The 21,943-nt window shown below is 36.9% G+C and overlaps 3 protein-coding genes and 2 long non-coding RNA genes across 6 annotated transcripts; 2 read left to right on the forward strand and 3 right to left on the reverse strand.

The window, feature by feature from the left end:
• Nucleotides 1-1,184: 1,184 nt before the first annotated feature.
• Nucleotides 1,185-4,668, reverse strand: LOC307156629. The gene is made up of 3 exons (XR_013820753.1): nucleotides 4,554-4,668; nucleotides 2,364-2,446; nucleotides 1,185-2,187 (listed from the first exon to the last, which is right to left on the reverse strand). It is a non-coding gene; the product is annotated as an uncharacterized lncRNA (long non-coding RNA).
• Nucleotides 4,650-7,544, forward strand: LOC307156628. Its single transcript, XR_013820752.1, has 3 exons — nucleotides 4,650-4,844; nucleotides 6,149-6,244; nucleotides 6,422-7,544. It is a non-coding gene; the product is annotated as an uncharacterized lncRNA (long non-coding RNA).
• A 269-nt stretch (nucleotides 7,545-7,813) lies between these two features.
• Nucleotides 7,814-11,059, reverse strand: tmem243b (transmembrane protein 243, mitochondrial b). 2 transcript variants are annotated; one of them, XM_079868095.1, is made up of 6 exons: nucleotides 10,938-11,059; nucleotides 10,347-10,484; nucleotides 9,476-9,725; nucleotides 8,540-8,590; nucleotides 8,355-8,459; nucleotides 7,814-8,244 (listed from the first exon to the last, which is right to left on the reverse strand). In XM_079868095.1, exons 3-6 carry the CDS (start codon nucleotides 9,566-9,568, stop codon nucleotides 8,101-8,103), a joined length of 393 nt encoding a protein of 130 aa, XP_079724221.1. In that variant the 5' UTR covers nucleotides 9,569-9,725; nucleotides 10,347-10,484; nucleotides 10,938-11,059; the 3' UTR covers nucleotides 7,814-8,100. The 2 variants fall into 2 exon arrangements, with proteins under 2 accessions (XP_079724221.1, XP_079724222.1); XM_079868096.1 differs by having other exon boundaries at nucleotides 10,357-10,484; nucleotides 10,938-11,048.
• Nucleotides 11,060-13,023: 1,964 nt separating this feature from the next.
• Nucleotides 13,024-15,647, reverse strand: meig1 (meiosis/spermiogenesis associated 1). Its single transcript, XM_079868112.1, has 3 exons — nucleotides 15,316-15,647; nucleotides 14,907-15,061; nucleotides 13,024-13,312 (listed from the first exon to the last, which is right to left on the reverse strand). Exons 2-3 carry the CDS (start codon nucleotides 15,054-15,056, stop codon nucleotides 13,184-13,186), a joined length of 279 nt encoding a protein of 92 aa, XP_079724238.1. The 5' UTR covers nucleotides 15,057-15,061; nucleotides 15,316-15,647; the 3' UTR covers nucleotides 13,024-13,183.
• Nucleotides 15,648-15,666: 19 nt separating this feature from the next.
• Nucleotides 15,667-21,867, forward strand: dclre1c (DNA cross-link repair 1C, PSO2 homolog). The gene is made up of 14 exons (XM_079868109.1): nucleotides 15,667-15,947; nucleotides 16,081-16,132; nucleotides 17,245-17,329; nucleotides 17,421-17,480; nucleotides 17,561-17,616; nucleotides 17,695-17,796; nucleotides 17,873-17,945; nucleotides 18,033-18,173; nucleotides 18,244-18,345; nucleotides 18,418-18,554; nucleotides 19,325-19,379; nucleotides 19,471-19,559; nucleotides 19,638-19,732; nucleotides 19,818-21,867. Exons 1-14 carry the CDS (start codon nucleotides 15,839-15,841, stop codon nucleotides 20,624-20,626), a joined length of 1,965 nt encoding a protein of 654 aa, XP_079724235.1. The 5' UTR covers nucleotides 15,667-15,838; the 3' UTR covers nucleotides 20,627-21,867.
• Nucleotides 21,868-21,943: the final 76 nt, after the last annotated feature.

Here is a 21,943-nt window from a genome sequence, read left to right on the forward strand (position 1 = left end):
TGGTTGATTTGACACAGCCTATAATCTTTGAACGAATCCCCTAGTAAGACAACAACAACAACAACAACAACAAAAACCATCATTCCTTATTATTCTACTTCATATGAAGTAGTCGTTTGTGTTGTTGTAGTCTTACTGTTAATTATTGGTAATAATCTACTGGATTGATGTTTGGAGTGAGAAGCTCTGTAGAGCTGCAGTGTTCAATATTTATACATTATTGATGTGAAGTCCGATTCATTTATGCGAACCGGTTCTTTCGGACAATTCGTTTGAGTGAACCAGTAAACAAAACGATTCATCGGCTCCTTACTTCATCACGCAATGATGTCACTGCGTTATATCAAATAAAATAATTTGTCGACGCATAATATTTGAAACATTCAAATAAAGTTATGTGTGTGAACGCATATTGCTGATTATTGTCTTTCGTTCACTAAAGGTAATGGTGTTTGACTCACGACTGTACCTTGAGTAGCTAGCCTACTCACAGCACACAATACAAACATTTTAATATACTCGTGATCAGACTACAGTTACTTCTTTATTGATTACATGTTATTCTCGCAATGGGGATTACTTGACTTGGGTCAATAATTTAAGTTAATAATAATTCAATTAAGTTCATGGTTCTCTGATGTCTGTTAAAGGAGAACTCCGGTCAATTTTAACATTGAGCTCATTTTTTTGTACATTTGGAGTGCTGTCAATACAGAGAACAATGACAAAAATCGGTGTTGCCTACGGTCAAAGTCCATAGTAATCGATTGTCGAGTTCACACGCATTGGTTTAGTACCTATGATCATGCGCGTGAACTCGACAATCGATTACTATGGACTTTGACCGAAAACAGGATGTAAACACAGGTATGAGCGCTGGCTAAATAACATCATTTTTATACATATCTTGCACATCTACTGCAGTCAGATTCACCCGTGTTCACTCTGAAGGAATCACTCACATTGGCTGTGCACTTGTAATGACACATCAAGGATGTTAAGAGGCTAAAAGCAGGTTTAAAACTTGCCCCATTGAAGTCAACAGGGTGCAAATTTTAAAAAGAGGATAACACGGTGTAGGCAACACCGATTTTTGTCGTTGTTCTCTGTATTGACAGCACTCCAAATTTACAAAAAAATGAGCTCAATGTTAAAAATGACCGGAGTTCTCCTTTAATGGTCACATGACTTTTGTTTTTGTTGCCTTATTTTGATTTTAAAATGATTTAATTTCATTACTTGATAGCTTTTCCCAAACCACCTGCTGTCCAATCATGAACCCCAGTCTAATAAAAGTTCTTAATGAAAATTCTTATAATTGTGTGAACATTTGGTAATATTTCAGTCACTCATTACAGGAATGTAACTGACTAATTTGTAATCATTTGTTGTACACGTGACTCAAATGATCCAGGTTCAGTTTATTTTTAATTTTTAAATCAGCTAAAAATTACTCACAGCAGAAATAATGAAGTCCTGTCATTCAAAAGAACACAGATTATGTACAAGAAATGACTAGGTGATTCATGTTCTCAAGCAAGTACAAGATTAGAAACAGGTGCTAAAACTAAATGTAAGAAAATCCTTCCACAATCTCTACAGGTTCTGTGTCTCAATTGCTTATTCTATATAAAAGTGTGGAGTTCAAATCCCACTATTGTTTAAATTTGTCATCATTTACAACACTGCTAATAAAACCCCGTCCAAAACCCTCAACAATGTGCGTGGCTCAGTGGATAAAGTGTTGTGTTTTTATCCTGGAGACCCGAGTTCAAATCCCACTAATGCTTATGTTCAATTGTTATCCATAAATCCAACAAAGAGTCCCAAACACCGGCTCTCGGCGTGAAAGCTACGGTGGCGCGACTGGTTAAACACACGTTCTCTGGTGATGAAGCTGCGATAGAGACGTGGCTTCAAACCCCTCAACCAACAGAGACTCTGGCAAAGCTTTAACTGCTTTATTGGACCATCATACAGGTCAGTGGACAAATACAAGTTCCAGCACATCAACAGGCAAGAGATCTGTGGCTCACAGGTAAGAGCGCTGCCTCACGGCTTCAGAGGTTGCTGGTTCGATCCCAGCCAGATCTCCACGATACGAGTGAATGGTGTATGTGTGAAGGGGCGGGGATGTTTCGGGTCCCCCCCCGAACCCCGTCACGATGTCCAGCAGGGGTTATGCTTCTTGATACAATCAAAAAAATTTTTTAGCTGACTAAAAATTTGGGCCTGCCGTCCCTTCCCCACCTATTTAGGTTCCCATCGTTTGCTTTTTAAAGGAGTGACCCTCCAAAAAACTAAATGATGGGAACCTACATGTTTAGTGCCAAACAACAACATTCACACACGAGAAACCTCACCTGTCCATGAGCAGAAGTCCAGCATTACAGTCAATGTCTGTCCACACCACTCAGATCTCTGGACGCTCCAAACATCCCGCATTCTGTAGGGGAAACACATTAATGAACACACATTACTCCATATACTATATCTAATAAATCACAATTTAAAAGTGTGCCTACATAATGGTTCATAAATATAAGATGACATGTATGTAACACTGGCTTTTAGTGTTCGCATAGAAACGCATTAAAGGGATAGTTCACCCAAAAATGAAAATTCTGTCATCATTTACTCTCCCTCAAGTTGTTCCAAACCTGTATGACTTTCTTTCTTCTGCTGAACACAAAAGAAGATATTTTGAAGAAAGTCGGTAACCAAACGACTGATGGACCCCATTGACTTCCATAGTAGGAAAAAAAAAATACTATGGATGTCAATGGGGACCAGCAACTGTTTAATAACCAACCTTCTTTAAAATATCTTCTTTTGTGTTCAGCAGAAGAAAGGAAATCATACAGGTTTGGAACAACTTGAGGGAGAATAAATTATGACAGAATTTTCATTTTTGGCTGAACTATCCCTTTAACAACTACATTAAAGGAGAACTCCGGTCAATTTTAACATTGAGCTCATTTTTTTGTAAATTTGGAGTGCTGTCAGTACAGAGAACAACGACAAAAATCGGTGTTGCCTACACCGAGTTATCCTCTTTTTAAAATTTGCACCCTGTTGACTTCAATGGGATTGGTTTAGTACCTATGATCATGCGCGTGAACTCGACAATCGATTACTATGGACTTCTACCGAAAACAGGATGTAAATACAGGTATGTGCGCTGGCTAAATAAATATCATTTTTATTAATATCTTTCACATCTACTGCAGTCAGATTCACCCGTGATCACTCTGAAGGAATCACTCACATGACCTGTGCACTTGTAATGACACATCAAGGATGTTAAGAGGCTAAAAGCAGGTTTAAAACTTGCCCCATTGAAGTCAACAGGGTGCAAATTTTAAACAGAGGATAACACGGTGTAGGCAACACCGATTTTTGTCGTTGTTCTCTGTACTGACAGCACTCCAAATTTACAAAAAAATGAGCTCAATGTTAAGATTGACAGGAGTTCTCCTTTAAATTACTCATTTACTCGTGCAATAACATATCACAAGACAGAATGACATCAATCTATCATACTTCATCAGAATTTAAAAGTTAGCCTACATAATAGTTAATTTAATATGACATATATATTAATACTGTCATGAATTAGTAATGTCAGTTTAATTTAATTCGCAAGACATTTTATTAAAACCTGCAAAAAAACTTTCTGTTGAGAGATGTAAATAAATTTGACTATGGTTTATTCAGTGCTGGGAAGATTACTTACAAATGGAAATTTGTTTTAAATAAAATTGGAGCTAAACTCTGGAAAGTGGCTCAGCCGGAGCAGGATTAGACGCCTGTGCTTTATTTGAGAGACTGCTCAATGCAGAGTCATTGGTGGAGCGTGAAGTCCAGCTCCTGCTCCCTAGGTGTAATTTGGGTGGAATGGGTGGAGCTAGAAGGTCCAACCCCACCCACAACGCCCTCCCTCCACCCATTACATCCACAGAGGTGGAGCTGGACGTCGTTCGGCTCTGCAGTGAGCAGCACTAGTTTTAGCTCAGTGTCTTTCCTCCTGCTGCTGTTTTCATACTGAAATGCAGATTCACTTATTGTCCACAAGGCGGCGCTGACACTCATCTGATCTCATGCCTGTGCCTGTTACATTCAGCGGTAAAAACTGCCTTTAAAGTAACACAATTCAGTGTTTAGTCGTTATATCACTAGGTTAAGATTATATACAACTGTCATTTTCATACAGGCTTCACTAGTCATTTGTCCAAATCTGTCCACAATAATCAATCAAACTTTACTATAAAGGCTGCTGGGAACTGCTAAAACAGAGACACAACAACACAAAACCATTGTTTAACTGTGAACAAACGTGATAAACATCACTTAAAACATAAAAACGTGACAAACTAAACGAATCTCATAAGAGCTTTTGAACCGTGTTTTGCGTGTGTTTACTGTTTACGCTTGAGGCCTACAACATTTGATCTGTTTTGCCGCATCAGATGAGAGCTAATCTGGCTCAGATCCTGACATAATCATAGAGTAGTTATTTCAAATATATGAACATTAAATTACGGCCCTCTCACCTAAGACTGGCCACAGATTCACTTGCGTAGAGCACATTTAAGTAGGCTAGCTTAGCACTACAATCCTAACAGTAGAATGACAGAAACTGAAGCGCAGTTCTTCCTCCGCTCCACTAGGCGGCGTGAGCGGGTTTCACTGTCAGAGCGACTCCTGGGATCCTTGACAACAAACGCTTGATGACAGTCGCTACAGCACGTGCAGATGAAAACTGATCACTCAACTGCACACATTCCAGCAAATAACCGGACAAACCGATAAAATGCTGGAATCGAGAGTCACGCAACTCACAGGTAAGTCAATGTTTTGTATAATTGTGTAGGTGGTTTGTACTGATAGTTCTGCTGATATGTTATAGCAATGCTCATCTGTCAGTTTATCTACATTCACGTGATTATGAAGGGCTTAATCTGCTTCCCCGCGAACACACAAGACGTTCATTTGATGCTGTCTTTAACTTCAATCTTCTTGTTTAATTTGGCACTTGTTGTTTGACACCTAAGCGAGTGTGAAGGCAGTTTCTTCTTCTGTGAAGGTTTATCTCAGACTTTGTTTACATGCTGCTCTCTCACTGAACTCTGTCAGAGCTTTACTAGAACAAATTCATCGCTAGTTGTTGCGTTACATTTGTAAGCTTTGAACGAATTACCTACTAACATTCATATAATGAAGCAGAGTAATAAGGAACGGTGTGTTTGTCTCTGTTGGTGTTGTAGAGTTACTGTAGGGAATAATCTTTCTAGTGGATTAATGTTTGTTATTAGAGTCAGTTGGATTGAGAAGCTCTGATGTTTCTGTTTCTGATATTCATGTCATCTTATATTTATGAACTATTATGTAGGCAAACGTTTAAATTCTGATGTATTAGATATAGTATATGGAGTAATGTGTGTTCATTAAAGGGATAGGTCACTTTGAAATTAAATTTTGGTATGTTTTAGCTTAGCTCAGGGGCATCCAAGATGTAGGTGTCTTTGTTTCCGCAGTAGTTTCAATTTTGATATTTTTAGGGCAAACGGTTCTTGTCTGTCAGTTGTATTATGCAGGTCTGTGGTCACTATCTGAAAGAGCATGCACAGAGAAGTCCAAATTAAACAATTCCCCATCGTAAGCACACATTGATGGCCTAAGACACGAAACGAGCGGTTTGTGTGAGAAAACGAACAGTATTTATATCGTTTTTACCTCTTGTACACAGCCACATCCAAGTGATCTGAGGGCGCGCGCGCTTCCTGGTGTGTGACGTGTTCGCACGTTCTGGCTTAGTCTGCGCAAGCGCCGGAAAGTGTACGAGAGGTAAAAACTATATAAAAACTTTTCGTTTTCTCACACAAACCGCTCGTTTCGTGTCTTAGGCCATCAATGTGTACTTACGATGGGGAATTGTTTAATTTGGACTTTTCTGTGCATGCTCTTTGAGACAGTGACCATAGACCTGCATTATACGACTGACAGACAAGAACGGTTTGACCTAAAAATATCAAAATTGAAACTACTGCGGAAACAAAGACACCTACATCTTGGATGCCCTTCAGGTAAGCTAAAACATACCAAAATTTTATTTCAAAGTGAATGTTTCAATGTGTTTCCCCTACAGAATGCGGGATGTTTGGCGCGTCCAGTCGTCAGAAGCAGAGATCTGAGTGGTGTGGACAGACATTGACTGTAATGCTGGACTTCTGCTCATGGACAGGTGAGGTTACTCGTGTGTGAATGTTGTTGTTTGGCACTAAACATGTAGGTTCCCATCATTTAGTTTTTTGGAGGGTCACTCCTTTAAAAAGCAAACGATGGGAACCTAAATAGGTGGGGAAGGGACGGCAGGCCCAAATTTTTAGTCAGCTAAATTTTTTTTTTTGATTGTATCAAGAAGCATAACCGCTGCTGGACATCGTGACGGGGTTCGGGGGGGGACCCGAAACATCCCCGCCCCTTCACACATACATCATTCACTCGTATCGTGGAGATCTGGCTGGGATCGAACCAGCAACCTCTGAAGCCGTGAGGCAGCGCTCTTACCTGTGAGCCACAGATCTCTTGTCTGTTGATGTGCTGGAACTTGTATTTGTCCACTGACCTGTATGATCGTCCAATAAAGCAGTTAAAGCTTTGCCAGAGTCTCTGTTGGTTGATTGCAGGGTTTGAAGCCACGTCTCTATCGCAGCTTCATCACCAGAGAACGTGTGTTTAACCAGTCGCGCCACCGTAGCTTTCACGTCGAGAGCTGGTGTTTGGGACTCTTTGTTGGATTTATGGATAACAATTGAACATAAGCATTAGTGGGATTTGAACTCTGGTCTCCAGGATAAAAACACAACGCTTTATCCACTGAGCCAGTGATGTTGCAGTCAGCTTTAGCTTTCATGCCAGTGACTTAATGCCAGTGACTCCATCATTAAACCTCTACGCTGTTGCTCCTGAGCCTAATAAATGGTCCGGTTTCACAGACAGGGCTTAGATTAAGCCAAGACATTTACGTAGCTTTTATAAATGTGCCTTAGAAGAAAACATTACTGGTGTGCATCTTGAGACAAAATAATGACACTGACATATTTTAAGATATATCAGTGCAAGTTGCTTTCAGTTAAAACAGCTTAATCATGCATTTTAGTCTGGGACTAGACTCAAGCCTTGTCTGTGAAACTGGGGGAAAGTGTCTTTGGATAAGCTTTGTTTTATATAATGAAAAAAACAATAGAGGGATTTGAAATCCGTAGTAAGTCATTAACCCTAAATTTAAAACTAAATTTACAAAATGATGAATAAAAAAAAGCTTTGTCAGTTGTATTCAGGATAGTTGATATCTTCAAGGCAAAGTAGGAGCACCTTTTAATTAATTTATTTTGGGATATTGCAGGCCTACTTACTAAATGTTTTTTTAAATGTGAACCAGCAAGTTCCCCAGGTTTTTCAAATAAAACTTTCCAATGTTTCAGAATAATTGTATCACAATTTTCTACTAAATATAAAGCACAACAGAGCTTACAAATGTATATTGTGTATATGTATTTATTTATTACATACAATCCAAATTACAATGGTTGTTAACCAAAATGAAGGTTTTCACCATATCAAATAACAGTGTTCAGTAATTTAGAAAAACAAACAAGCAGGATTTACAATGACTGTTGCGTGTCTTTAATCAAGTGCTCTTATTCAGAATTGCTTTTCTGATCATTTAAATACAAAATAAGGAATTTCTTAATTAGGAATGTACCGTAGGTGTATAAAAGCATTATGCATTACATTGCCATGGCTTATTTAAAAAAAAAAAAAAAACGTCATTGGCATATAGGTTAAGCTGTGTACAGCATTCAGGGTGCAAAACGTGTGCACGGACATCCCAGAGTGCTACTCATCGCTAACATGTTTGCATCTATATTATGTTTAGTCCACTAATATGGCTCCCAAAGGCAGACTGGCCTTGCCCACACAAATGGGGCTTGTAGGAAAATGAATTATCCTGATTCAAGAACTCAAGTGGGGTTCCAAAGCACCCATATAATGACGAACATTCTGCTGATTGGGACGGTTCCCATGGTAACAGTTTTATAAGGCATTGCTCTGTTTATCACGTCCCACATCATGAAAGTACAAGTTGGCACAGATACACAGCAGAACGATGGAACACAGCATGTAGTAGATCAAGTTGCGAAACTTGGGCTCCAGATCTCCCTGTCTATACCAGAATATCTGAAAGAAAGAGATGGATGGGATTAAATTAAAAACATTTATTTCTCTTTGGGACCATTGAAGGAATTAACCCTAATGCTTTTTAGACTACACAGCAAGTTCTTACTCACCAGAACCAACACGGACCCGCAGACTAGCATGATACAGATGGCAAAGAAAATATTCAATGGTTTGGGAGGCAGTGAAGGGAAGATGATTGAGCTTATGATGGTCACCTGAAAGAGATGGGGGAAATTAATTATTTACAATATGATTAACAGACATATCGCGATCTTCATTAGTTGTAAAAACTTACCAGAACGAGTAAAGACGTGAGTCCACCGATCACTAAATTGATGATTCTATCCTGAAAGTGTCCCAACAAAAATATATTAGTGTAGTTGACAGAAAATAGTTGCATGGTTGCACAGTAAATGCTCTCTTTTTAAATATCTACATCATTATGTGGAACAAGGTAACTGTGAAATAAAGTTTACAATATGAAATAAAGTTACATTGTGTGATTAAAAAGTCACACTGTGCCTGAGCCAAAACATTATGGTCTAATATACTGTTGGTCCTCTGTGTGCTGCCAAAACCGCTCTGACCCGTCGAGGCATGGACTCTACACACCCCTGAAGGTGTCCTGTGTTTCTGGCACCAAGACTTTAGCAGCAGATCCTTAAAGTCCTGTAGTTTGTGAGGTGGAGCCGCTGCGCATCGAACTTGATGTTCCTGCACATCCCACAGATGCTCAATTGGGGAATCTGGAGGCCAGGGCAACGTCTTGAACTCTTCATCATGTTCCTCAAACCATTCCTGAACAGTGTGTGCAGAGTGCATTATCCTGCTGAAAGAGGCCACTTCCACCAGGAACACCGTCGTCATGAAGGGTAGTACCTGGTCTGCAACAATGTTTATGTAGGTCACATGTATCAAATTTACATCCACATGAATGGCCATGGTTTCCCAGCAAAACACTGCTCAGAGCATCAAACTCCCTCCACTGGCTTGTCGTTCTCCCACAGTGCATCCTGATTGTTTGCTTACCATCTAATACGTCTACCCAGACCTTAATATGTGGCCTTGTTTGGAGATGATCAACGATATTTGCTTCACCTGTGACTGGTCATAATGTTTTGGCTCATCATACTATTATATTTTGATGGAATATTATCATGGCAAATATTTTATTTGGAATAGCAAAAAAGGTTAACTTTATACTACAAAAACAAACAAACAGTCGAGTTACCCTGGCCGACGTCTCCCCGAACAGAGGCCTGTTGTCCATGCCACTGGTGCCATAGGTGCGTGTAGTGAAGTCATGTGTAGGGAAGTCATCCATGGCCAGAGCAGTGCACACACACTTTCCTGATATCTTCTACCAGCAGCTGCTCCTCTGGAGAGGAGGATGGCAGTGCATGCTGCTCGCCGCTCTCTAGCTTGGGTTCGCTCCTCAGGGCAAGCGGTTTAGGAGCAGCAGATAGTCATGGTTGGGTCACCTAGAGCACAGATAAGCCACACGACATGTTCATACAGGTTAAACCATTCACTCTACTGATAATTTCATGGCACATCAAAGTGTGATATGAACTAAAGCAAACCCCAGAGCCTCAGCACTGAATGATCCGTCATGCACTTTGCTCCTTTTCCCATGAATTCGAAGACTTTTATTACAATGGTTCTTCAGAGTAACACAACAAGCTGGCCTTTCTAATAATCAGCCCAAAGGGCTTGGGTTGATTCTGGCAGCCTGGATCATGAAACCATAAGCACAGCCTTAAAAATGTGTGATCGGTCATGTGAGCGCTTGATCTTGGCGTCAGCGCACAGTTTATGTGGTTTGTGAGCCCTGGTAGTTTTTAATCAACTATATAGTCACATATAAACATGATATTTAAACAATATTATGCCAATTTATTTGGGTCACAAGTACATTAGTAAGGGTGTCATCAGAAAGACACATCCTTAAAGGGAAAGTTCACCTAAAAATTAAACTACTACATCATTTGCTCATTACATTAAGGTTATCGTCTGTATTCTTTGGAAGTCATATAGGTTTGGAACAACATGATGGTGCATAAATGATAATTTTATATCATTGTATGTAGTGCACAACGTACAGCACATTACTTTGTGATCCGAGGCAAATCTTCATCATGATGATGGATCGATGGCTCAGAAATGGTAAATGCAGCTCATGTCATCCGATATCTGAGGATGGAGGACGAGGAGGAGGATCTCCAGACTATTTTTCAGCTCTGTAACCAAATAAAACAAATGCACCATTAGTGTCTAATGTTATTACTTTCTACTATTGATTGTTCAGGTCTAGACTAGAACTTGAAATTGCTTACTGGCCATAAAACAATCGTAAATCACCTTCAGATATCAACTGTACATCACTGTTCATCTACACAGTTTATCAATCCAGTAAATGACTTCATTACTTTGACTGTATCAGTGCAGGTGCATGAACTGATTTTTGTTTATATCCACACACTAACACACCGATCAAAAATATCATCCTCTAAACTGTCTTTCTTAGTCTGAACATGTAACGTTATGTTCACTAAAATACAACTACAATCAGATTTCTGTTATAGATTAATATTGACATCAAAGAGCTAATAGCTAATGTGAATGAAAACAAACCGTCCGAACGGGGCAGACATAATGAGAATATAATAATCAACTAAACTTATATAACTTACCTGGATATAACAAACAAGAGGGATTTATTGATCACACGGAGTAGCTTTCCGATCAGAGTATTATCCGCATGACTTCAAAAGAGCAGTAATAACGGCTAGCTGCATGAAACCGGAAGTGGCGTGTTCTTAAAGGGCCATACGGTTAGTTTCATGTTTATCTTATTTGTCGTGGAAGGGTCCCAGGACCCAAATGTTTTGGAAAGAACTAAATAATTACTTAAAAAGAAAAGCAATGATTATTACAAATTGCCCGTTGCTACATTTACAAATTTTGAACAATTTGAATTTGATGTTAAAATATATTTAGAAACAATATCCAACAGTAAAAACTTAAAAGCAGTTTTTTTCTGAAAAATGCCTTTCCTTTTCTTCCTTTTTTTAAATATATGGTTATATGTACTCTTGTATGTAAATTATGTTTTGTTCTTATTAAAATTCAATAAAACATATTTTTTTACTTCCTTGAAAAAAAAAAGTTTTGTGAAAGGCACAAACCTCAAATTATGTCAACATGTATGTTATAAGCAACACCTAAAGCATATAAAAATACATTTAAAAGTTGCAAAATCACAAATTTCTTGAATTTAAGATTAATATTAATCATCTACTTAGTTTTATTGTCCTATACAAAAATCTTTGCCTCAACTCAAAGTAGTTGAATTTGTGAGGAAATAAAGGTTCTTAATCTTTCTGTATAAGGATTGTAACATTATACAGTACAGGTCAAAAGTTTGGAAACATTACTATTTTTAATGTTTTTGAAAGAAGTTTCTTCTGCTCATCAAGCCTGCATTTATTTGATCAAAAATACAGAAAAAAATGTAATATTGTGATATATTATTACAATTTAAAATAATTGGTTTTCAATTTATTATACTTTAAATTATCATTTATTTCTGTGATGCAAAGCTGAATTTTCAGGATCATTACTCCAGTCTATCACATGATCCTTTAGAAATCATTCTAATATGATGATTCATTATCAAAGTTGGAAACAGTTCTGCTGCTTAATATTTTTTCATAACCTGTGATACTTTTTTAGGATACTTTGATGAATAAAAAGTTTTAAAAAAAGAAGCAAATGTTTAAAAATAGAAATCTTTTGTAACAACGATATACACTACTGGTCAGTAATTTGGGGTCAGTAATTTTTTTCTTTCTTTTTTTGAAATAAATCAATACTTTTATTCAGCAAGGATGTGTTAAATTGATTAAAAAGTGACAGTAAATAAGATTTATATTATTAGAAAATATTTTTTTTTTTTTGAATAAATGCAGTTCTTTTTAACCTTTTATTCATCAAATATATTAGGCAGCAGAACTGTTTCCAACACTCATAATAAATCAGAATATTAGAATGATTTCTAAAGGATCATGTGATAGACTGGAGTAATGATGCTGAAAATTCAGCTTTGCATCACAGAAATAAATTATTTTTTAAAGTATATTCAAATAGAAAACTATTATTTTAAGTTGTAATAATATTTCACAATATTACTGTTTTTTTTTTTCTGTATTTTTGATCAAATAAACGCAGCCTTGATAAGCATTAGAGACTTCTTTCAAAAATATAAAAAAACCTAATGTTTCCAAACTTTTGACCTGTACTGTAGATGCATTGGTTTATCTGTTATGCTTCTGTCGTATAGTTTGTTATGGCTGCTTTGTTTTTCCAATTGTGTGCTGCATAACTAAGAGCAAAACACTTAAAGGGATAGTTCAACTAAATATGAAAATTCTGTCATCATTTACTCACCCTCAAGTTGTTCTAAACCTGCATGAATTTATTTCTTCTGCTGAACACAAAAGAAAATATTTTGAAGAATATGGGTAACCAAACAGTTGATGGACCCCATTGGCTTCAATAATAGGAAAATAGGGAAAAAAATACTATAGAAGTTAATTCTTCAAAATATACTGTATTCTTTTGTGTTCAGCCAAAGAAAGAAATTAATACAGGTTTGGGGGGAACTATCCCTTTAAATTATATCAATTTACATTTGTAAATGTGTACCTATACCAACCTGGTACTGGTTTTGTTCTGGCTTTAGAGCATTCAGTAAAGAGATGAAACTCTGGCTATTGTTTGATTACATGTAAAATGTTTATTTAGATCATTTTTTTTATTAAGAAACTTACATTAAGAAAACAGCAAGACATCTCTGACCATGAGTTTTCAAAAGACAGTATTTAAAAAAAAAAAAAAAAAAAAAAATGAAAATGGCATAAGCGCTGATGGGGTCGGGTCAGTACGCATACACCTTCACTTTATGGACCTCTCGGTCTTCACACTCCCGCTTTTTGTTGTAATAATAGAATGTATTATCTCGACGCTGAAGCTTCTTCACAAACCCACTGTCTGGCCAACGGTCAATCTGAAAGGACAACACAACAATATTCAGCAGGAAATCAGGACTGTGACACCAGTAAGTTACAATTAAGTACGTAACTAAGAAATTAACAGACTAAGCATACTTTCATTGATAAAACATACCAATAAAACTTTAATATATATTGTATAGTTTTATTGGTATATTTTATCAATGAAAGTACATATATTCTATACAGTATATATATATATGTATATATATATATATATATATATAATATTATATTTTGTTAGATCAATACCTTAACCAAGTTAAATTATTTGCTTTTCCCCCATATTATAAATATATAAAATATTTCGATGGTTTAATCACATTGAAGGGGGTGGATTGGAATCCACTGCTGCTTCAATGTATATAGGAAATGAGTGATTATAGTCAAGGTATTAATCAATATTTTTCCTTCAAAATATCACATGGGTTGAATTACTTCTCTGGAGATTATACTTTGTTATAGAAGTTACCAGTGTGATTACTGAAATGTTATTTTCATGTATTATTTTTAATGTCAGTATTTGATATTTGAATGTAGTAACAGTGCTTGCCTATTTATTCCGGTTTCCAGAAATTAAACAGGGACTGTTTTTGTGTGTTTGTGTTTGTCTTCAACGTGCTCAAACAAATAGGGGTCATTGAAGCCAATAGTTTAAGGGACCATTTCTTTGTTAAAGCCTTACTTAGACTAAAATGTAGCTCTCCTTGAGAAAGAACTTGTTATCTTGATGTTTTGAGACGAGACTCCTGTTTTTAGTTAGAGCCTGGCCAAATCCAACCTTGGAAAAGATGTGTGTCGGTGTGTGTGTTAGTCTTCTTGCTTGGTTAAGGAACCACTGGCATTGTTGGAGATTGACTGAGTTGTTGTTTGGGACATGCTGGCACCCAGCAACCCAAATATGCGACCTGGAAAGTCAAGACGTGCCTAACTTCAGGGTCCGAGTGTCAGCTGCATAATCTATGGAGATATGCTTCAGTCTATCTGTATATGTGTGGAAAATTACTATGTTTATCAATTTCTTATCCAATGAGAATCATTCAACCTGTAAGCAATGACGCAGCTTAGACCTTGGAAATGGTATAACTGCTGTGATCTTTGAGACTGCAAGCGGGGCGGCCTACGAACTCCTGTGTGAGTCTTGAAGCTGAACTTCTGCTGATGAAACTGCAAACTATCTTCAGTAAAACTTTTCTTCAATTTTTTATAATTCTGACTCCGGGTCTTCTTTCAAACATCTGGTCCTTGGGTCCTAAACTGTTAACTCCTAACAACATAAGAGTGTGTAAATATTTACAAACTTGTATGGTAACGTTAGATGCAATTAATCGATTCGACAGCATTAACATATGTATGTGTGTGTGATGTCAGGAGGGGATATTTGTTTTTACTGACCCTAAAAGTTTGATTAAACCATCATAATATTTTGATCAAATAATGTATATAATGAAATATAATGTAATTTCTCGCTTTGCGTGTATATTATAACGATTGTGTAACATTATATAAAAAGTAATAATGTGCTTATTAAAATGGTAATAATGTAATAAAAGTTCTTCTAAGTGACAGCAGAAAGATGTCAGTGTGTACCTCGGCTTGTTGTATCTGTCGGTACTCGAGCTCGTCTCGGTATCCGGCCTGCTGGAAGCGGTACAGGTCCTCCACCTCACCTGTCCATTGCTTCGCGCGGCTCATGGACTTGGGCTTGGCCTTGTTATCCAGCAAAACTGGGCAGGACATGATTTCTGTGTATGATAACATAGACATCACTCACTATTCTACTTTGAATAAATCCAGTTTGACAAAAAACAGATTCTACTTTACATAATCAACAAGTCAACACCGTGTCACGTGTTCAACAACAATACGCTCATTCACCGAATAATTAATGCTGGAGTTACAAACATTGGCAGCATTTAGTCTAATTTACTCAGAAGAAGCATTGAACTCCGATTTGAGTTGATATTTATTATTAATAATGTTTTAAATACAAACTTACATTGACGTGCGTGATAAAAAGATGAATTGTCAACGTGTTTCTTTCGGTTGAGCGATGTTGCGCATCATTGTTTCCTAGCAACTTAGCATGAGGGTAAAATGGCCAAGAGAAAACATTCCCGGAATTCCACAGTTTGGTTGGCCAATCAAACCTACCCCTGGAATGCTCTAGAAGAAACTGACAAAACTTCGTGGGTATTCACAATTATTTGTAAAACTTTGTGCATATTTTTTGTCTCAGTGTATTGTTTTAGAGTATACCGATTGTTGTGGCTATTTGCAATGTTTTAAGGATTGAATTTTAGTCCGTTAGATGTCGCTGTACAATTTACACTATCAGGTTACCGATGTTTGTTTCCGACTCACGTGATTTCATACCAAAGCGATGCCAGGAGGAGGAAAGACAGATGCGGGGAACAGGGGTGCTGTCTGCGACTCGAGCCCAGCAAGAGTTTGGGCTGTGATGTCCTGAGGTCTCAGGGGGATTTTGAGTTCTTCATCAGCTCAAACTCAGTGCAGTCAGCATGAGCTCGTTTGCTGGACGCATGAAGGAATATTCCACCATCTCCCTGGACCGATTTGACAGGGAGAATTTGCACGCCAGAGCATATTTCCTCTCTCACTGCCATAAAGGTGCATATATGTGTATTATGGACATCGCATCAGAACCTGCTAATGCACTTTCCAGGCAGCATGAATGGCTAAATTGGTTTGCTGTGATTATGATCACTGTTCTGACATATCTGTTGATGTTTATATTTAATAGATCATATGAAAGGGTTGAAAGGACCTTTGATGAAGAGAAAACTGAAGTTTAGGTGAGTGATGGTTGGTTTATTCCAAGTCATGTCCTTATTAAACATTTGTTCATAAACAGCCAAAGTTTATGTAAACTTTTTTAAACTATGACTTGTCCTTAATTTTTAAGTTTAAATGTAGGCCTATTGGTTATAAACTAATGTATAAAATAATATATATATATATATATTAGGGCTATCAAACGATTAATCGCGATTAATCGCATCCAAAATAAAAGTTTGTTTTTACATAATATATGTGTGTGTATGGAGTATAATTATTTTCTATATATAAATACACACACATGCATGTATACATTTAAGAAATATTTGCATGTATATACTGTGTATATATATTTATATTATATATAATTTATATTATATATAAATATTTGATATATAAATAACACATTTTTCTTAAATATATATGCACGTGTGTGTATTTATATATAGAAAATAATTATACTCCACACACACACATATATTATGTAAAAACAAACTTTTATTTTGGATGCGATTAATCGCGATTAATCGTTTGACAGCCCTAATATATATATATATATATATATATATATATGTGTGTGTCAGTTCAATTTGTTGTTTATATACTTTTATTTTTATAAACAAGCTTTTTTCAGTTTACATACTATGATGCTGTAGTATTATGCTATATGTCTATGAACATCGTCTTGGTATATATAAATATTGTCATATTTATGTATTTTTTATTTTTATGTACAAAATGTAAGTTTGTTTATTCTGCCTTTACATTGAAATGTACTTTGCCGTTATCTAATGTTTAAACAATATCTTTAAAAAACAATTGATTTAATAGTAACTAAAAATTAATATCCATTTTCATGCTGTACAATATAACAATGTGATGCCAAATTCACTCTAGCAAAAACAGTTTTCAGTGTTTTAATTTATGTAAATTATTTATATATATATATATATATATATATATATATGTGTGTGTATGCATGCAGTGTTGTAAAGTATGAGTAAATGTAATTAGTTACTGTACTTAAGTATCTTTTTGGCTACTTTGTAATTTGACTGAGTTTTCAGGGTCCTCTTATCACCACTGTATATATTTGACAAGACATTGACAAACTTATTGTCTTTGTTAGTTTAACAGTGAAGCTGTACTGCTCATTTGTCACGAAGGAGCTCCTGCTTAGTAACCCAAAATATGTGTTCTGGGAAGATCACATTGTAAGTATTCATTTCAGCCATGCAAATTTCCATAAATCGTTCAGCTAACCGTTAAACATCCTGATCCGAGAACATCTCCATCACAAACTAGGTGCCCCTGGAGCTGGACAGTCCAACGCACATATCTCTGATAGATGAAACCACTGGAGAGGTGGGCGTTTAGCTCCTAGTTTATTCTTTTGTTTAGTGTTTTTGAGTTGATCTGAATTTGTATTTATTTTTTCTCTTCAGTCAGAGGATGTTGTTGTAACCCTGCTCACAGCGGGACACTGTCCAGGATCGGTCATGTAAGCAACCGGAACATGAATTAAGAATGTAAATAGAGTCCATTTGGATGAAATCATGGCTTGAAACTCTCAACACAGGTTTCTGTTTGAGGGTGCTCAGGGTACAGTGCTCTACACAGGGGACTTCAGACTGGCTGTCGGAGACGCTGCAAGAATGGAGTGCTTGCACTCTGGAGACAGGTATTCAGATATAATCAGATATTTAAATACAACACATTTTGTAGATAATAATACGGTTCAAATGTTTGTGTTGCAGGGTAAAAGACATTAAGAGTGTGTATATCGATACCACATTCTTTGATCCCAAGTACCATCAGATCCCTAGCAGGGTAAGCATTTACACTTACCTGGATTATATCAAACAGACTTGAGGCGGTTGTATCTTTCTTTCCATAACTGTTTTCCCACTGTTTTAGGAGGCTTGTTTAACAGGGATAAGACAGCTGATCCAGGACTGGATCTGTCAGAGTCCGTACCATGTGGTTTGGTTAAACTGTAAGGCGGCGTATGGTTACGAGTACCTCTTTACCAACTTGGGACAAGAGTTCAGCTCACAGGTCAATGATTTTCTTTTTAACTAATTCTTTCTGCCTAGTTTTGCAAACATTAACAGTTTCTCTACTACAGATACATGTGAACAGCTTGGATATGTTCAAAAAAATGCCTGAAATTCTGTGTCACGTGACCACCAATCGGGCAACGCAGATCCACGCTTGTAGGCACCCCAAGGTAAGGCTCATCCTTTGCACGTCCTGAATGAGTAGTTGTAAACGGAGATCACGTCTGTGGCTTTTTCCTCAGGATGAGGAGTTCTTCAGGGCGAACAGGTTACCGTGCGGCACCACGGCTCCAGATGGCATTCCTCTGAACATCATCAGCATCAAACCCTCAACAATATGGTTTGGAGAACGGACCAGAAAGACCTCTGTCATTGTCAAGTGAGTCATGATGCACCAATATAAAAATTTTGGGTGCAGATAATTATTTTCATGTTATGGCCAGTTTTTTTGGGTTTTTTTACACATGACACCGTTTTCAACAAAAAATGGAAAACTTTACGTGTTTTGGGCGTTCATTTACACCACAACGGCATTTTGGGGGCCTGAAAAAGGAAACTTTTGAAAACGGGTTTCAAAGTACAAGTTTTTGATAACGATACCGTCTCCATTTAAACTATTTGTGAAAACAGTGACATCATGCGCATGCGTATTACCTGTTCAGGCTATAGGCGGGTAGTGTTAATTTACAAAGTGATATCGCCATCTACTGGCCCGGCAGCAGAATACAGCTTTTTAGTTGTTTTTGCGGATCCGTGTGAACGGAATCGTTTTGACGTACATCATTGTTGTGTAAAAGTACAGTTAAATTGTATACCATCTAAATAAAACTTTAAAAACTAAAATATCTTGTAAATGTTTTGTTAGAAGTGAATTTAGCATCACGTTATAATGTACAGTATGAAAAATGGATATTAATATATATAATTTTATAATATAAAAGTATAAAAATGTACATATTTGTGTATATATATATATATATATACACTCAAATATGTACATTTTTATACTTTTATATTATAAAATTATATATTTGATTTATTTTTAAATTCTATATATATAATAAAATTACATTAAGTGTTCATACATATATAGAATATAACTTATAATATAATATATATCATTTATTTATTGACTGTCTCTCTTTTTAGGATGGGGAGCAGTTCCTACAGAGCATGCTTTTCTTTTCATTCCTCTTACTTAGAAGTAAGAGAAATCCCACTTAAAATATTTTTCATACATGACAGCATACACAGTATTAGGATATCATAAGCCTGTTTCTATTTCCTTTGACTAGGTTAAGGACTTTCTGTCCTACATTGGTCCTGTTAACATCTACCCTAATGTCATTCCATTGGGCAAGACACTGGAGGACGTCACAGATCTGTAAGGACTGATCCTTCTCTCTTTTTTTAACCATGTTGTCATGAGATACTTACAATAAAATGATCTTTTTAAATTCAGGTTGAAGCCATTGTGTAGAAAACACACTGAAAGGGAAGAGATCTACAAACCGCTTGGAACCCTTAAAGGAACCAGAAAGAGATGCACATCAGAAGGTAGAAACCGTTTTCATTATTAAAACTATTTCTATTATTCATCATTAAAACGGTTACTAGTGCTTATAAATTTCTTTCTGCCAAGGCTCAGACAGTAATGACGACTTGTTTGATGAGATTTCCACGGCTCCGAGGTGGCGGAAGATGAGAGTGGTTGATCTGACCAAGATTGCCAATAGTGCACAACCACGTAGTCCTAATAAAGATTCTCATGATACAGACCAAATGTACTCCCTCATACAGCCCTGTCCCTCCGCACACTCGTCCAATTACATGGACTGCACTGAATCAAATGATGATGACGACGACGATGAAGATGATCCTGAGCAATCTCCTGTACCTCACCCACCTGGTCTTGCTCCTCCATCTTGCACAGAAATGCCATGCTCAAAACTGACTCGTTTGGACTCGTCCCGATCCAAAGCTGCTCAGCCTTGTTGGGAAAAGTTCTTCAAGGCAGAACCGGTGTTGACGGACGAGAGCGAGTTGGATAACAGTCAGAACAGCCACAACACAGCCACCGAAAACACAGCGTCCCAATCGCCTGAGCTGTTTCAGGATGAAGATGAGGACGACAAGAGCTCCGTTCACATGACTTCCTCTCAGTCCACTCATATATCAGACGCAGGAATGGAGAGCCTCAGTCAAATGGACACTGTTCTTGTCCAAGTGGATGAAAGTAAAGCCGTTATTAGCGAGCAGTGTAAACGAGATGGGATTGACACTGAACAGAAGACGGAAGAAGCCGTAGAGCTGAAATCAGACTCTCAGGTGTCATCAGATTTCGAGCTTCCACCAACACCAGGTTCAAAAGTCCCACAGCCAGAAGACCTGAAGGACCTGTACAGGAAGCTGGCAGCAGGGGAGGAAGTGGTCATAAGGCAAATTTTTTAATTTCATGTTTGTTTATTCATGTATTATTTTTTGGCTTGTTGTACGACAGCTTACCTCATGCAGTTTTGTACCTTTATAAATACTGAATACTTTAATTCAATTCCTCAAGCAAATGTGTACAATGTTTTCTGTTGTTCTAGTTTAGAAACTATTAAAAAAAACTTGAAGGTGAAAAAATAAAACTTAAAACAAAAGAATTAGAAATAATGCCTTGCCAATTAATTGAAATCAAGTTGAAGTACTAAAATGAATGAAACCAAAAATGAAATAAAAAGCAAATTAAAGGTAAATAGAACTATTAAAAACGAATAAATTAAATGCTACAAAAGCACACATCAAAAATATTAAATTAAAAAGGCTAAATTAAAATAATACTATATAAATACTAAAATAACAACATTCACATTGTGTCGTAATTATAAGATGGCAACTCAAAAGATTCCCTAAAATTCTTTTGGCACTTGGCAAGTTTTAGAGTAAAAAAAAGCACATTAGGTAACTGGTTAAAAAACAAGAAAACAGAAATATGTCAAAGCTATTTTAGTTACTTTTACACAATGTAATTGCGCTCAAGTAAGAGATGCTTGGAGCTTTCATAAAATTCCAACTTGGAATTACAAGTTCTGGTTTCTTTTTAAAATCTTAAATCATGTAACTGCAAATATTCCAACTTGACATGAATGTAGCAAGTATCTGTACTGAAAATAAACTCCGGGTGTATTGCGTTCAGAGATCTTTATTGCATACTAGTTACAGATGACATCTTTTTAAACGATAACTTTGCACCTGCTTGCTGTGACTGCACCAGATTAGCATCAGTGAGCCACACAAAGACATCTCCCTGTACACCACCACCTGCTTCTCAGTCTACAACGGGAAACTCTTCAGTCTGATGAGGTTGTGCACGCTTTAAATGGTATCAGCAAACTCCACAGGTTTCCTTAAATCCACCATTCACATAAACTCATGACTAATCAAATGGTGTGATGCTGGTACATAAAGGCACATGGTAAGAACAACTACAGTAAACCTGCTGGTCAGACAACAGGCATGAACAAAATGACTGCAGGTAAAAAACAACAACTGGATATTCATTTAAAAAGGATAGCTCACCCATACAAGAAAATTATATTCTTACCCTCATATTCCAAACCCAAAAAGGATCAATTACATCCTGGTCCATCCTTTTGACACTATGAATGGTTGCTGTAAACCAAAAGCTGCAGAACAATTCTACTTGCATTTTCCTTTATGGGTGAGCTATTCCTTGAACTGAAGCAAACATCTTCAAGTTCTTGTTCGGTTAATCTCTAGAGG

This window comes from Squalius cephalus, assembly GCF_949319135.1.
Source record: "Squalius cephalus genome assembly, chromosome: 4".
In the NCBI taxonomy this organism is placed as follows: domain Eukaryota; kingdom Metazoa; phylum Chordata; class Actinopteri; order Cypriniformes; family Leuciscidae; genus Squalius; species Squalius cephalus.

Coding starts and splice junctions, on each gene's coding strand:
- tmem243b (XM_079868095.1), bottom strand. CDS start 9,568: ATGGATGACTTCCCTACACATGACTTCACTACACGCACCTATGGCACC. Junction 8,591..9,475: donor TCGGGGAGACGTCGGCCAGG/GTAACTCGACTG, acceptor GGACACTTTCAG/GATAGAATCATCAATTTAGT. Junction 8,460..8,539: donor TCACGTCTTTACTCGTTCTG/GTAAGTTTTTAC, acceptor CATCTCTTTCAG/GTGACCATCATAAGCTCAAT.
- meig1 (XM_079868112.1), bottom strand. CDS start 15,056: ATGTCCTGCCCAGTTTTGCTGGATAACAAGGCCAAGCCCAAGTCCATG. Junction 13,313..14,906: donor GACAGATACAACAAGCCGAG/GTACACACTGAC, acceptor TTGTCCTTTCAG/ATTGACCGTTGGCCAGACAG.
- dclre1c (XM_079868109.1), top strand. CDS start 15,839: ATGAGCTCGTTTGCTGGACGCATGAAGGAATATTCCACCATCTCCCTG. Junction 15,948..16,080: donor CCTCTCTCACTGCCATAAAG/GTGCATATATGT, acceptor TATATTTAATAG/ATCATATGAAAGGGTTGAAA. Junction 19,380..19,470: donor TTCATTCCTCTTACTTAGAA/GTAAGAGAAATC, acceptor TCCTTTGACTAG/GTTAAGGACTTTCTGTCCTA.